General features: G+C 37.2%; 1 protein-coding gene across 3 annotated transcripts in view; it reads right to left on the bottom strand.

Annotated features, from left to right (window-relative positions):
- Positions 1-15,257, bottom strand: part of DNAH9 (dynein axonemal heavy chain 9) — a 310,371-nt gene that overhangs the window by 44,703 nt on the left and 250,411 nt on the right. For all 3 annotated transcript variants that reach the window (XM_039847368.1, XM_039847369.1, XM_039847370.1), the window contains 4 exons: positions 14,079-14,243; positions 10,087-10,227; positions 5,921-6,091; positions 3,446-3,568 (listed from right to left, as the gene is read on the bottom strand). In XM_039847368.1, coding sequence (XP_039703302.1) covers positions 3,446-3,568; positions 5,921-6,091; positions 10,087-10,227; positions 14,079-14,243 — 600 coding nt within the window. The remainder of the gene's footprint in view (positions 1-3,445; positions 3,569-5,920; positions 6,092-10,086; positions 10,228-14,078; positions 14,244-15,257) is intronic.

Genomic DNA, 15,257 nt, shown 5'->3' with positions numbered 1-15,257 from the left:
AATAGGAAGAAAGGCAACTGGATTTGGCCCAAATGAGCAACTCACAATCCCTCAAAGTTTTTCTTTCTATGGACAAATTCAGGCACAAGTCATACCAACCACAGCAGGCATACACCTTAGAGATGGGTAATTAATAACTGTAATTGTGATGGGGTGAATTTGGGATGTTCCCTAAAAAGATATGTTGAAAAACTAACTCCCCTAATTTGTGAATGTGATTTTGTTTTAAAATAGGGTCTTTGCAAGTATAATCATGTTAGGATGAGGTCAGTAGGATGGGCCATAATCTAATATGACTGATGTTCTTATAAGAAGAGAAGAGACACAAAGACACACTTTACATGGTTAGATGGCCATGTTAGATGGCAGTGGAGGCAGAGATTGAAGTGATTCTGCAACAAACAAAATAACGTTTGAGGATACCAGAAGCTGGGAGGGGCAAGCAAGTATCCTCCCCTTGAGGCCTTCTGGAGAGATCATGGCCTGCCAAAACCCTGATTTCAGACTTCCAGCTTCCAGAACTGTGAGATAATACATTTCTGTTGTTTCAAGCGACTCAGCTTGTGGGACTTAATTATGGCAGCTCAAGGAAACAAATATAATAGCCATAACCATAACTATAATCAGCTTCTATTTACTGAATATTTATATGTCTGACATTGAGGTAGGTATTCTGATGATCATTTTGCCAATAAGGAAACAAAGTCTTAGAAAAATAAGAAACATGTCAGAGACCATACACACTCAAAGTTGAACTTGAACTCAGGAATGTCTGACTCCAGAGCCTGTGTTAACTATCCATCTCTATCACTCATTCAGAACTGCTTTCCAAAATTTATTTTCCATAAGAGCATCAGATTATGAGTCATTACTCTCAAACTTTGGGGCTGAACTTTCCAATAAGATAGCCACTGGCCATATATGAATATTAAGCAAACTAAATGTGACTAGTGTGACTGAACAACTAAATTTTTATTTGTATTTAATTTTAATTATTTTGAAATTTTAGTTAAGAAACTGGAACTTGTTTTTGTAATTGGAAAACTTTTAAGTATGTTTGGAACAACTTCAGTGTATGAGTCAACTGTTTTAATTGTAAAATTTTATGAAATATAAATCAAATCAATACTTCTGATTAAGATTTAGCATCTGAATTGAGATGTGCTGTGAGTGTAAAAAATATGCACCAGAATTTAGACTTAGTATAAAAATATAAAATAGCTCATTAATATTTTTATAATAATTATATATTAAAATGATTAATTGGGTTAAAATATACTATTAAAATTAATTTCATTAATTTCTTTTTACATTTTTTAATGTGGCTACTATAAAATTTTAAATTATATATGTGACATACATTATATTTCTTTTGGACAGTGCTAGAGTGTCTATTCATTTATGTCTTATGCAGCCTAGAAAAGTTAATGGTTTTCCACACATATTCTGCATTTATTATAATTATTCTTAGGCATTTTGTAACTTTGTGATTTGATTGCTGTTCTGAATGAAGTTCCCCTTTGTTTCTTTCCCAATATGTTATCCCTCTTCTCATTTGCTAGGTTGGGTCCAGAATTACAAATGAAATTAATAAATAAAAATCAAAATACACCTGTATTATTTACATCAGGGATCAGCAACCTGCAGCTTTCAGGGCCAGTCTGGTCTACCATCTGTGTTTGTAAATACGGTTTTATTGAAATTCAGCCATTTCCACTTATATATTACGTGTGACTTTGGCGGAGTTGAGTAGTCATGACAGATTCTGGCTCTCAAAGTCTAAAGTTTGATGATCTCTGATTTAGATACAGCTCTAAAAACAATTAAAAGAATAGCTATAGACTCTGAAAAAGAAGTTAGAGAAATATTTTAGGTAATAGCAGCGTGAGTGAAATTAGCCTTGAATTTCCTAAGATGATTCCTTTGAAGGGGAAAACAAGCATGTAAATGGCTAAGTGTGGGGCTTTTATTGTAAAGTAAATCACCTTGGATGGATCTCAAGAGAATTATGCTGAGTGAATAAGCTTGTCCAAAAAGGTTACATACTATATGATTCCATTTATATAACATTCTTGAGATGACAAAATTATGGAAATGGAGAACAAATTAGTGGTGCCAGGCATTAGGAATTGGGGCGGGGGGATGTTGTTGTGGTTATAAAAGGGATTCATCCCTGTAGTGATGGAATTTCTGTATCTTGACTGTGGTGGTGATTACATGAATCTTCACACGTGATATAACCACACACACACACACACACACACACGAGTGCATAAAAACCTGCTGAAATTTGAACAAGGTTAGTGAATCAGTGTCAACTTCCTGGATGTGATATCATACTATAGAAATGCCAGATGTTACCATCGGGGGAAATGGAGTACATGGAATATCTCTATTATTTCTTATCATTTCATGTGCATCCACATTATCTAAAAAATTTTTAGTAAAAAATATAAAGAGAGCCAGTCGTATTACTTTAGACTCATGTTTCTTTGTGCTATGAAACTTGTATAAAATGCAACAAACATGGAAGGTCATAAACAGGATTCATTTTGCACAGGTGCTAGTCCTCACATGGCACCAGCTTTTGCTGCGGATGCTCATCCAAGTGGGGACTGGACAGCTGCCCACATGGATAATTGGCCTGGACTCTCTGGAGCTGGTGTTCACTCAGTCAGCCTTCACTGCCTGGCATCATGTCAGGCCCTGTGAAGGCAGGCATAGTCACTGTTGAAAGGAGCTCATAGTTTGTGATCTTTTCAATGCTCATAGAATCCCAACCAAACTAAGCTGAATAACATGGAAAGAAAATGGGCTTTGCCATCAGACAGACTGGAATTTGAGTCCTGGATTTGCTACTCATAAGATGTGGGACCTCACTTTCTTCATATGTTAAATGGGAAAAAATAATACCTATTGTCCAGGTGAACATGAGAATAAAATAAGCTAATGCATTTCTAAAGTGCCCAGTAAATGTGAGCTCTTATTAACCACTGATAATCTCAGGCTGGAATGCATCCCCTGCTTTGAGGCTGAATTAGGATTCATGTGAAAATGCCTGAACAGAGCCTGGTTTCTGTCCATTTCATGAAATTGTATAATAGCATCTCTACACACCTGCTCCGGGGCCTCACAGGAGTCCATATTTCAGGCCTAAGCACTGGCATATGACAGGCAGCTCAGCTGAGTCAGAGAAGCTCACAGGATCTTACTGTTTCCTCACATCCTGGAGGCAGAGCCCTCACACCAGCGGACACCTGCTCATTCTCTGCAAAGCTTTCCCAGCAGGCTGGGAAGGGTAAGCCATGCTGTGGGCATGCAGGTAAATGGATTTACCTATGTTAAAACAGCTCCGCAATGACCCCCAAAAGAGAGTGCTTCTGACTTCCTGGGGAAAAATGTTAGGAGATGAGAACTTAACTGTTTTCTAGGGTCTGGTATTCACCTTGATGCCACCCCAGGCCTGATGGGAGAGGAACTCCACTGGACTGGTGACACCTTCTTGCGCTGGAGATCGAAGCAGGAAATCCAGTTCTGCTGCATTGACTTCCTGGTTCATGAGGATAATCTGTAATGTGGCAGAATGACACTGTGTTTCTTTAGCTGGTTGTAGTTACAGGGTTCTAGAGATCTTCAGAGTCATCATTCAGTATAATTATTGCTAATTCTAACGCTAGAGCTTTCCCATCAGTTTTGATTGTTGAAAGATGGTAGAGTGGAAGAAAGTGTATGCCCATGCAAATCACTGTGTGCATCTCTTTTCACCCTAAATATCAGCATGGCATAAATACATATAGTGAATGGCTATAAATCTTGGCAAGCAAGCATTTATGTATCAATCATAAATGCCATGGAATATATTCCTGCAATCTAATTGAGAAGATGATACATACAAATGACATGATTTGAGGAGAGTGTCAAAGTAACATATATGCAAAACAGAACTGCATATATGAATCAATAATACTAAAGGGTTTCCAGAATAGAGGAGTGGCCAATAAGTAGGGGTGGGGGTATTAATTTGACTAAACTTTCTATAAGTGCTTTTGAACTGGGTCTTGGAGAAACTAAGAGATAGGAATATTTAGACAGGAAGGGGAGGCTTTCTAGGGAGAGGGCAATAGAAAGTGCAGAGGCTTGGAGGGAATTAGTGAGGTGTGAGCAGGGGAAGGTAAAGCATTTGGCTTGTTTAAGCTAACAATTCATGCTGAGGGGAACTTGGGAAATTGTCCTCTGCCTACAAATGATGTTCTCTGCTGAGAAGTTACAGATGGAAACGTTCATCAAGAAAAAAATAATTTGGTCAATTTGAGAAAAAGTCTCTAAGGATGTAACAGGCTTGAAATAGCAGATGGGGTAAAAAAGGGTTGAAATATTTATGAGAGAAAAGTGAAAGCTAGGTGAGGAAGCTCCTTGGGGTCTGAGGGAAATGTGTGGTAGTAAGGAAATTAGTGTACACTGGGGTTTGAATTCTTTTTGTGATGGCCAAGCTGTCATCCATGCTGGAGTGGGGACTACAGAGGGTGAGAAAGATAAGTCACACTAAGTCTCCTCCATGAATTCAGTCATTGGAACATGCCGAGTCAGCATAGAAGTGATCATAGAATATCTGACTTTTAGTATTGAAAGAGGCATTCAAGATAATCTGGTCTGTGCTCCTAACTTATGTAGAGAAAAATATTCCAAATGCTAAATGATTAGAGAGATAAATGCAAGGAAATAAATTTTCATTTCTTCCTTTCTTTCCTTTCTTTCCTTTCTTTCCTTTCTTTCCTTTCTTTCTTTCTTTCTTTCTTTCTTTCTTTCTTTCTTTTCTTTCTTTCTTTCTTTCTCTTTCTTTTCTTCTTTCTTTCTTTCTTTCTTTCTTTCTTTTTCTTTCTTTCTTTCTTTCTTTCTTTCTTTCTTTCTTTTCTTTCTTTCTTTCTTTCTTTCTTTCTTTCTTTCTTTCTTTCTTTCTTCCTTCCTTCCTTCCTTCCTTCCTTCCTTCCTTCCTTCCTTCCTTCCTTCCTTCCTTCCTTCCTTCCTTTTCTTTCTTTCTTTCTTTTTTTTTTGATGTTGAGACGAAATAGAGGACACATGTTTCTTATTAACACTGGAAGTCCTGGGTGCTCCCAAACTCTTAAGAATCAGACTTCAAAAGGAATTTTTTAAGGCTAAAACTGCTATGGCTATAGAAAGACATTTCCAATTTCTTATTCCAGGGAATGGTTAGGACATTAAACTTACAACCCTGAAGGTAAATAAATAATGAGGGATACTCTAACAAGGGTCTTAACTGCATCTCAAAGAGTATCTAGTTATTGGTAGGGCCAAAGAGTTTCATCGGCAGTGACAGTTTAGATTGGCTGGTAGTGGCTACTGAAGGTACTCTTGATGCCCTGGTGTCTTCTACTGACATAGGTGAAATTGCTTTCATGAGAGGCAAAAATGTGTGCTGGATAAAAGTACAGGTTCTAGACTGCCCAGGATCAACTCCCAGCTCTTCCACTTCCTCTCTGTGTGGCCATAAAGTGACTTAGATACTGTGTCTCGGTCTCTTCACCTGTAAAATAGGGATAATTGTTCACTTCAAAGGACTTTTAGGATTAAATAATTTGATTTACATAGAGTGTTTAGAACAATGCTTACCACACAGTAAGTAGACAAAAGTATTAGCTGATCACCCAAGATCAGCAAGAAAAAGTACAATGATTAATTAAGCATGGCTGCCGTAAGTGAGACAATGATGGGGCAGCATGTGTGCATTCAATATGAACTTCTTGTCTGAAGCCTCTGCTCCGAACTCAATGGTCTTCACATGCTATGGGAAATAATGCTAAAAGAAGAAATTTTTTTTTTTTTTTTTTTAACATTTTAACATTTGCTGATTGGGCACTAGAAAATGACCTGTTTTCTGGAAACTTCTTCAATCCACTTTTACCTGAAAGGTGAGCTGGGCAAGGTAGGTCAGCTTATCACACTCGAAGAGCCCGCGGGTGGTATATTGGTACACAGAGAAGGTGATGCTGTCTATTAGATTGGTCACTCGCTCCTTGAGGCTCTCACTGGGAGCAGACTTCTCCACAGCCTTCCGGAAGACTATGCTGAAGGCCTGGGGGTAGGAGGTAGGACATTGGCAATTTACACACCTCCTTTGTACATAGCTAGTAGTCTTACCTATAAAGAATATTATAATTTGACCGAAATGTTTTCCCAGCATACTCTGCCAAGAATGGACAGTGGCAACAAGATAACTCTTGTCTTAGTTTATTGAGCTCTTTTTTTAGTTTGCTCATGTGAATTATTATGTTGTCACAAAAAAGGCAAAGCTATGAGGCATGCAGAGAAGAGCCTATGGTGAAAAATAAATGTCCGGCGGCCAAAACAATTAAATTAAATCCAAAACTATTAAATTAAATCAATTAAGTTTTGTTGTCTAACCATCTGATTAAAAGTAAACACAGTCAACAATAACCAGCTGGGATTAGTAATTCTATCCACTAGATTATAAAATTCTTGATGGTAGAGCCAATGTTTTGTACAACTTTGTTGTCTAAAAGAGACCCTTGTACATAACAGGCATTCAGAATATTTTTAGTTACTTTTCATTTGGTAATGATCAGAATCTCATGTGTTCTCTGTTTTCCTGTTATTCTGCAGTCACTTGATGAGTTCTCTTACGTGTTCTTTTTTCTCATGAACCCTTTCTGCAATGGTGGGAGCATAGCCTGCTTTTATATCTTCTAAACTATACATTACAGACATTATATGAAATAAAAAAATCATATAAATCAATTTTCCATTGTTTTAAACTTAGATATAGGCTTTTTTATAAAAATGCGTATTAGGAATGGTACAATTTGAATGTGATATGAATAGAATGAATCATTAAAAATATCAAGACATAGCTGGGCCTTTTCCATATTTGGCTATGCAGATTTCCTGTCTTCTATTTTCCTTTTGTGGCTTCAAGAAGGAAAAATATCTTAGAGCTTTCTAACACGAGGCATTTGAAACTCAATGGAAACCATATAAAATTTGTAGCTCCATAGTTCCTCATTTTCAAAATCGAGAAAAAAAGGTGAGTTTCTCTGTTTCATACTTCCATGGTGTTTTTTGTTAATGAAGCCCTTGCAGATTTTCATTCTGTTTTGATAATCCTAGCAAAATCTTCTGACTACCTTCACCCCAATCCATTACAATGTTACCTTCACCTGGTAGGCTTGTTGGAAGCTGATAATGTTCCCCAGCACCACACAGAGCAATTTGGGAAGCTTCTACTTGCAGAACAAGTCCATAGAGACTGAGTGGGTAATTTTCCCCAGGTGGTTACTATGGCTTTTCTCTAAAACGCCATCAAAATGACAGTGATCAGTAAAGTATCTCTAGTTACTAAATTTAAAAATGTGATTCATACTTCAGGAAAAGATCTAAAGGAATTTTAAAAATCTAGGTACATTTAGCATTTTCTTTACACTAGACTAATTTTGGCTCTCTTTTTCTTTTCATCCTAAAAAGAAACCCTCCTCTTCCTCTTATTTCTATATCTGAACAGCTGTGATGCTGGACTTAATCTAGACTTCTGTGGCTTCCTCCAAAAGGTCTCTCTTGCCCACAAGATCTTATTTTGGCTCTAACTACCCTTATTAATCTTTTAGGGCCCTTATCTATTAAGGTTGTATTTTAGTTTTAGTTTGTTTTTTTTTTTAATCTTTTCATTTATACCAGATTGTGAGCACACTTAAGTGGGGCCAGGCCTTACTAACTTTCTTATCTTTCCCAGATTCCAGCCCAGCTCTTCACATGTAATAGGCAGTGAAAAGATTTGTTAAATAAATGGCCGAGTCCTGCTAATGCCCTAAAAAGCTTAGGCAAAGTGTGAGGGCTGCCCTGGACACAGGTTCTCAAACTCAAATGTCTTCATGGGCCAGTTGTATAAGACCAAATAAGGTGACGGTAGGGACTATGGCAATATGGAGGTGGGAGGAGCCATCCCTTAGCTCCAGTGAACCTATGCTATGTGGAATGTGAATTCAGTGCTGCCAAAGCTTCCAGACTTTCATGAGAAGACAAAAATTGAGATTTGCGTGAAATCTCCTTATTTAAAAATCTTAGTAACCAATGAAAGTATCTGAAAAGCCCTTTGAAACTAGGAAAATGGGTCAGCAGGCCCTTGGGCCTCCAATGCTATGTATTCCATTTACTTCTGCTGATTTGATTCTTTCCTTTCCAATCTCTTTGAGAAATATTATACCTTTAGCTGTGCCTTCCCTCACACATGGATACAACAGAGGGAGCTGAGCCTTCCATCATTCTGCAGGAATCCCCAGTGAGGTGTCTTTTCACTCAGGACACCCTGGCCCCCTGCAAGTGAGTCTCATTAACCCTCCCCTAGCCTTTGGCTGAGCTTTGAAGAAAAATTACTTTATAATCATGTAAGTTCCATCTTAACGATGTTATGAACTTCCAAGTTCATACTAAATCTGGCTTTTGAAGAGGTTTTGCATGTTTATAAGCAAATACACACATTTTAATATATTCCTTCTCAAAGCACTTTGGAAAACTGGGATGTAAGGCTGTGCCATATTGGCCTATCTGTGGTTTTCATACTCTGAGAATGTCTCTCCTTTCTCTACCAGGAGCAGAAACTGTAAAATCCAAACACAGACAAAATCCAAGACCAGGAAAACTCTGGTGGCTAGTTTTTTTTTCAAATCACTGCTTCTAAGCTTCTAAGTTGTTACTGTTGTTCTGATATTTTTGAAGACACTTACTTCAGCTCCTTATCATTAAGCATTTAAACATGCTTTCAATGATCAAACTGGCCAATAAGTCTTTGGTGATTCTTAATAACAATAAAGGGACCCCAAATGCCCTCCCCCTGATATCTAGAGTTTCTAGTGACAAAATAATCCTATATCATGGTGCTGTTGCTGAAAAACAACATTTCTTCGAACACATATTTTCATGGGCTTCTTCTGATTTATTTTTTTCAGGAAGAGTCACTGAGGTAGATTTCAACTACCCTTGGAACTAGGGAGGGGTGATTTTGTAGTTACTAGGCTTATCATGTTAATTTTTATACAATTTTTAAATATTTTACAATTCTTTCATATGCTGCTTTGACCTGAATATAAGGCCATATATTGGATTTCTTTTAAAAATATAAAATATTATAAACACAGTTCAGTTAATCTGCAGAGACTCAGTTGAGGGAAAGAGATTGGGAAATGCTGAAATGCCATTTTCAATTAAATGAGTCCAGGTGCTAAAGGTACACCTTCATCCCCACACTCTGGCCTGCACATGGCAGTTGAGCTTCACAGAATGAGGTGCGTACTCTGAGCATCTGTCTGTGTGTCTGTGTATCTCTGCCTCTCCCGATGTGTGTGTGTGTGTGTGTGTGTGTGTGTGTGTGTGTGTGTGTGTGTGTGTAGCTATCCCCTCTGTGTTTGTCAGGTCAAACCAAATAAGTTGTTTAGAAATGCTCCACCACCCCCTAATGCCTCTTTAATTGTGATCTTCTGGAGAATGCCCTAGGGGAGAAAAACTTTCAGAGATGTGCTTAAAATTTATAAGTCTTTAATTTTCCTGAGTAAGATAAGTTTAGTCAGCACTTACAATTTGCTAACATCTTTGGTTTTAGAAATATTTCAACAACCATAAAACAGTAGCTTTGGATATTAAGGTAATAAGTAATTTAAAATTGCTCTATTTATCGCCTGCTTTGGTTTTAACCAATACAAATGACACACATTTGATTGAGCTTTTTGAATTACTTCTAATATTTCTTGGTATACTTTTTCACACATTAAGTAAACATAGTACCTGTCATATCACATGTGCTTACTGAATGAGTGAGGCTGTGACTTGGTGTGTAGCATCTCTTTCTGTTCTAGCCAAATAACCAATGAATCATGAAAGACCCAATTAAATGGATGAGGAATGTAATATAGGTCTGAAGGCAATTCAGCTGCTCTCCTGGATTTGATCTTAAAGATGTGCCGTAGCTAATGAAAGCACATAGATAAACTCTCATGGAGAGTTGCGTTGGCTATATTATACTGCTTTATTATGATTATATAAAAAACTCCAGGTGTAAGTTACCTTGAGAGAAAACCGGTACATGGGATGGATCTTGCTGAGGTCATTCATGATGAAGTAGAGCAGAGAGGCTCGGGCGGCTGCTGGTCGATAGTGCTCTCGGGCCTCATTGATTTTCACTTCAGTCACCTTGGCCTCCTGGACCTGTTAGATAAATAAATAGTGGTCCATTGTTTCAACCAACCAGGGCTTCCTGAGAATCAGCTTGGGCTCTCTGTATAAGTACATATGTGTCTGTGTGTGTGTATGGGGTCGGGGGTATATTGGGATGGGAATAGTGGCGAGAAGATTAGAAAACTACCATGGTATTCCTTAATAGAGCTTGAGTGAGAAGGGAGATGATACACTTCTAGGCTTTCACAAGGGCGAGAGGGTCACCTCTTCCAGTTGGGAAATGTGAGCCATGCAAGCCTCCATTTCTAACAAGAAGATTTTATGGAAATACAAAAATATATGTATTACTCGAAAAAAATAAACCAGAATTCCAGGTGGTATACATCCAGTAAAAGAAGCATAATGTTTATCTGTTCATTTATTTTGTTCTTTAGATTCCACATGTAAGAGAATATTGTCAATAACATTGTAGTAACTATGTATGGTGCCAGGTGAGTACTAGACTTATTGGGGGATTACTTCTTAAATTATATAAATGTCTAACCACTATGCTGTATACCTGAAACTAATATAAAATGATAATAAATGTTAACGGTAACTGAAACAAAGAAGCATAATCTAATTTTCTGATTTCTTAATTTTTATAAAAAAGTTAATATGCTAATTCACAAAGAAAATATCTTTCAATGAAGTGTTCTAGTTTTAGCAAATTGCTTATCAGAGATAAGAATAACAAAAGAGAACTAAGTATTAGAAATAGGAATTCTGTAAGAACATACAACTAAATACAAACCTCAGTACAACCTGCTTTATACTCCAGAATAGAGTGAAACTAATATAATTCACAAGAGTCTCACAGGAAAAAAAAACAACGATCTATGTTAAAGATGAGCTTGCAATAAACAAAATTTCAGGAGGAAGTGTTACCAAAGTGGATGATAAGACCACCCACCTGCCACACACACAAAATTTCCAGAAGGATTAGCATTTCAAGAGCTGAAGATGATTGAACAATCTAAAACTCACTAGTAACTAATTACGCTTAAAAGCAGCAGAGGTAAAATAGTCAGGTCATTAAAAATAACAACAGACATGATCTGAAAAAGACTAATTAGAAGTTTAAAAAAATAAAAATACATTTATTTAAATGAAAATCTCAGTGCACAGGTTAAATGATAAAGTTGAAAAAGACAATAAGCAAACTAGAAGATAAATCTGAGGAAATTGTTACAAAAGCAGCTCAGAGAGAAGTAAAGATGGAAAATATGTAGAAGAGGTAATGAGACTTGGCAGACTTGGCAGATACAATGAAAAGATTCAAAATACATCTAACAGAAATAAGTAGAGAATAGAGAATGAGCGAGAGGCAATATTTGAAGCTATAATAGTTAAGATTTTTCCAAAAGTTGATGAACGACCAGAGCTCTTTCTTTGAAGAAGCAGTGAAGGCCAAAGAAAGCTTACTCTCCACAGGCCCCTGAAGAAATAATTATTTACTTCAATTAGAAAAAAACTGAACCAAAAGGAAGAAATAAAATGCAAGAATTTTCTTAAATATATGGCTAATCTAAACACCAAAGGCTATAAAAAAATCACAACCGGTTTGGAAGTACTTGGTAAAAGCAAGGTTAATACAATTTTATAAAACAGAACAGAAGATGGGAGAGGATGACCAAAATGTTCTAAAATCCTTACATTGTTTTGGAAGAGGCTAGATATATTGCTTAATATCTATCGTTAAGCCACATATAAATGCAAAATGAAATATATTTTTGTGTATGAACAAAACAATTAAGGTTAATCAATAAAATAGAGTGAATAAAATCAGCAAAAAATAAAAGAGGATAAAGAAAAATTGAGATAGAAAAAAACAAACAAAAGACATGATTACTAGAAAACAGAAATTAAGACAGTAAATTTAACTAAATTTATTTAAATTTAAATAAATTTAACTATATTAGTATTGTTAATAAATGTAAACTGGTTACATTTAGTAGTTAAAAGACAAAGATTCTCAGGAGGGAGTAGAAGTGAACAAAAATAACAGTTGTTCAGACTGGTGTTATCACAGATTCATTCTCTTCAAGCGCACTTGGGTCCTTAATGCTATTCATTAATCTGTGTGTCTCTAGTCAATTTTTATTTCCATTTCCTGCAACAACTATTGTAAACCTTCACTCTTCTGTCCAAGCCCTCTACCTCCCATCATTCCCTCACTCTCAGCAGATAAACTTGACTCATGCTTTCACAGAATACAGAGACCATAAGGGAGGGATTTTCTTAATTTCTGCCTTCCATTCCCTTAATTTTATGTTTCCCTGCCTTAGTTGTCCATATGGACCCATGAACTATTCCTAGACTTATTTTTGACCCCTAAGCCCTATTGTATTGGAATGCTCTATCTTTCTAAAGATAAACTCTTGCATGGTAACAGATGATTACTAGAATTAGTGGGGTGACCACATTGTAAGGTATAAAAATGTCAATATACTATATTGTATACCAAAACTAATATAACTAATATAATATTGTATACCAACTATATTTAAATGAAAAATAAAGATAAGCTCTTCATTGGTGACCTGAATTATATTTTTCCTGACTTTCTTATGTACCCCACTGTATTAATCATGCCTTCTCATTCCTGTAAATTCTACCCTTCTTCACAATGGCTCCTTTTTCTTTACAATCCATGCATCCTCCCACCCCCAGCTAAAATCTTAGCATGTTCAGTCTTTCCCATCTCAGGGGAGAAAGTCTCCAAAGACCCTGTGTATTCCTTAAGTTACAATCCTTTTTATCTTTACCATTTCATAGATTGGTTTCTTTAAAGAGCTGTCTATACTCATTTCTCCTTTCTCAACTCTCATTGATTCTCATTCTAATGCAGTTTTCTAATGCAAGCTTTTGCTTCTACTACTTCATTGAAACTATTCTCTTCAAGTTCTTCGATAACTCCTTTTTGCAAAATTCAGTAGGCACATCTCAGCCATATCTTATTTGAGTTTTCTGCATCATTCAACACTGTCAACATGCCTTCCTCTTGACTTCATCCACTCTAAAATTTTGGTGATCAACTACTCGTTGATGACGCTCAGAACTCTATCACCAGCCCAAGATCATATATCCAAAAACCCATGGAACAATAAGTGTATTCCCTCAAAGGTGTATTGTTCCTGGACACTGTTACAGACATACTTATCCTCCTTAGGACCAGTATCTTAGTTACTCTTCTTATGCAAGAGTAGGGCTGAAAATGAGAAAGGACCTGTGTAGTTTCAACAGCCTGCTGGGAAAGGGCGAGGGGTTTGGCCCTAGCAAGTCATGTCTTCCTTCCCTACAAGAGAAAATAAAAGCCTTCCAAATGTTATAAAACAAAGAAAGCAAGCAACATACTAAATTGTTTTACAGGATGATACTGCTTTTGAGAGCTGAATTTCCTAAGAGGTCATTGATGCTCTCTCATTAAAATCAGACTTGTGAGGTTTTTGCAGGCCGGGGTTTGTTCAGGGTACAGTCATGCCTGATTCAGCCAGCTCTCACAGCAGCATGATCCTTTAGCTTCAGGGCAATTCCACAAACTGACTGACTTGTGCTACCATTTCCTATGCTGAATACAAAGCCTTGCACAGATTTAAGTGCTCATCAAACATTTGTGAAATTGAGTTGTCAAAAGCATTTGCCAGGAGGTGGGAACTCCATAATGCAGGATGCGAGATAGTCATTTCAGGAATCCTATGTAGGCCGATTTTCTAGAAGAAACGGGAAGATGGCAAAGTCATCCGTTACTGTTACTCTAACTTCTTTTTTTCTAAAAGTCGGACTTAGGGAGTGGGAGGAGGGCCTTTGTCTCCCAGCCTGGGCTGCCAGAGTAGTTTTACCTTTTCTTCAACTTCTGCAGCAGTCTGCTTGGTGATCTCAAGGTTTTCCACCAAGGCTGTTTCTCCCAGAAAGTTTCCAGATGCCGAGGAGAGGCGAGAGAGCAGGTTGTCTTCTAGAGTTTTGAGGGTGATTTTGAATCCATTCTGCTGCTTTGTGAGGTCTGACTGCAAATATCAAGAAGGAGGAGTCACATTTAGAAGCCCAGAGCATCCCACTCTTGGGATAGTTCTATATAAATAAATGCTTATGGGGTCAGAGTCCTTTCCCTCAGATAGTAAACTGCAGGCAAAAGAGTAGAGTGCCTAAAGCCATGAGCAGACCAGACAAGCATATGAGTTGAATTCCAACTGCATTATTACTAGTCATGTGACCTCAGGTGAGGCTACCCTCTTTACACTTCAATAACCTCAGCTGTATTGATCTCAGTCTCTACTTCTAGAAGTGTTGTGCAATGCTTTGCACAATGCTGATGCACAGTCTGTTCACGAAATGGGGCCTATTTTTGTGAATAGTTAGAGGGCAGGGTCAAGTTTTAGTTCTTTAGAGTATCCTCTGTGTCATTACTTTACTGCCCCCAGATGAATAGCTCTCCTATGAATTAGTTTTTTTTTCTTTAATCAACAGAAATTGTCTTACACAGTTTAGACATGGTCATTGCAGGAATACTCTACAAGGTTGGAGTGGGATGCTCGTGTTCATCTTCCCTTTCTGATTGTTAAATTCCATATCCTAAGGCACTAGACACTCTCTTTATGGGGCAGGGGGCCATAACTTCAGGCAGCTGTAGTTTCTTTGCCCTTGTATGGCCTGAGATTATTGCTTTGTTCCACAAAAGGACAATCTTCCTGTTGGAGGCTAAAGCCACGGTCCCCAGTCATCTTATTTCTTAAAAACACATTCCTCAATCCTGCCTTACAATCAAGATTTGCTGTTCTCTGATGGAAATGCTCTGTGCCAGAGGTTTCCAAATTATTTATGAATTAGCTAAAATGCTGCCTTCTCATAGAATCTTTTTTTGACTTCCCCTATTTAAATTAGTCTCTGGCTCTGTAATATCACCCTGCTTCATTTTCTTTAAAATTCGTATTACTATCTGAAATGACATTGCTTGTTTTCTTACATTCTTACTTTCTGTGTTCTTTCACTAGACTGTAAGCCCATGAGAGTAGGGACATACT

This window comes from Pteropus medius, unplaced genomic scaffold, assembly GCF_902729225.1.
Source record: "Pteropus medius unplaced genomic scaffold, Ma_sr-lr_union100, whole genome shotgun sequence".
Classification (NCBI taxonomy): domain Eukaryota; kingdom Metazoa; phylum Chordata; class Mammalia; order Chiroptera; family Pteropodidae; genus Pteropus; species Pteropus medius.
Note: the sequence above shows the minus strand (reverse complement) of the source record. Positions and strands in the feature narration are given on the sequence as shown.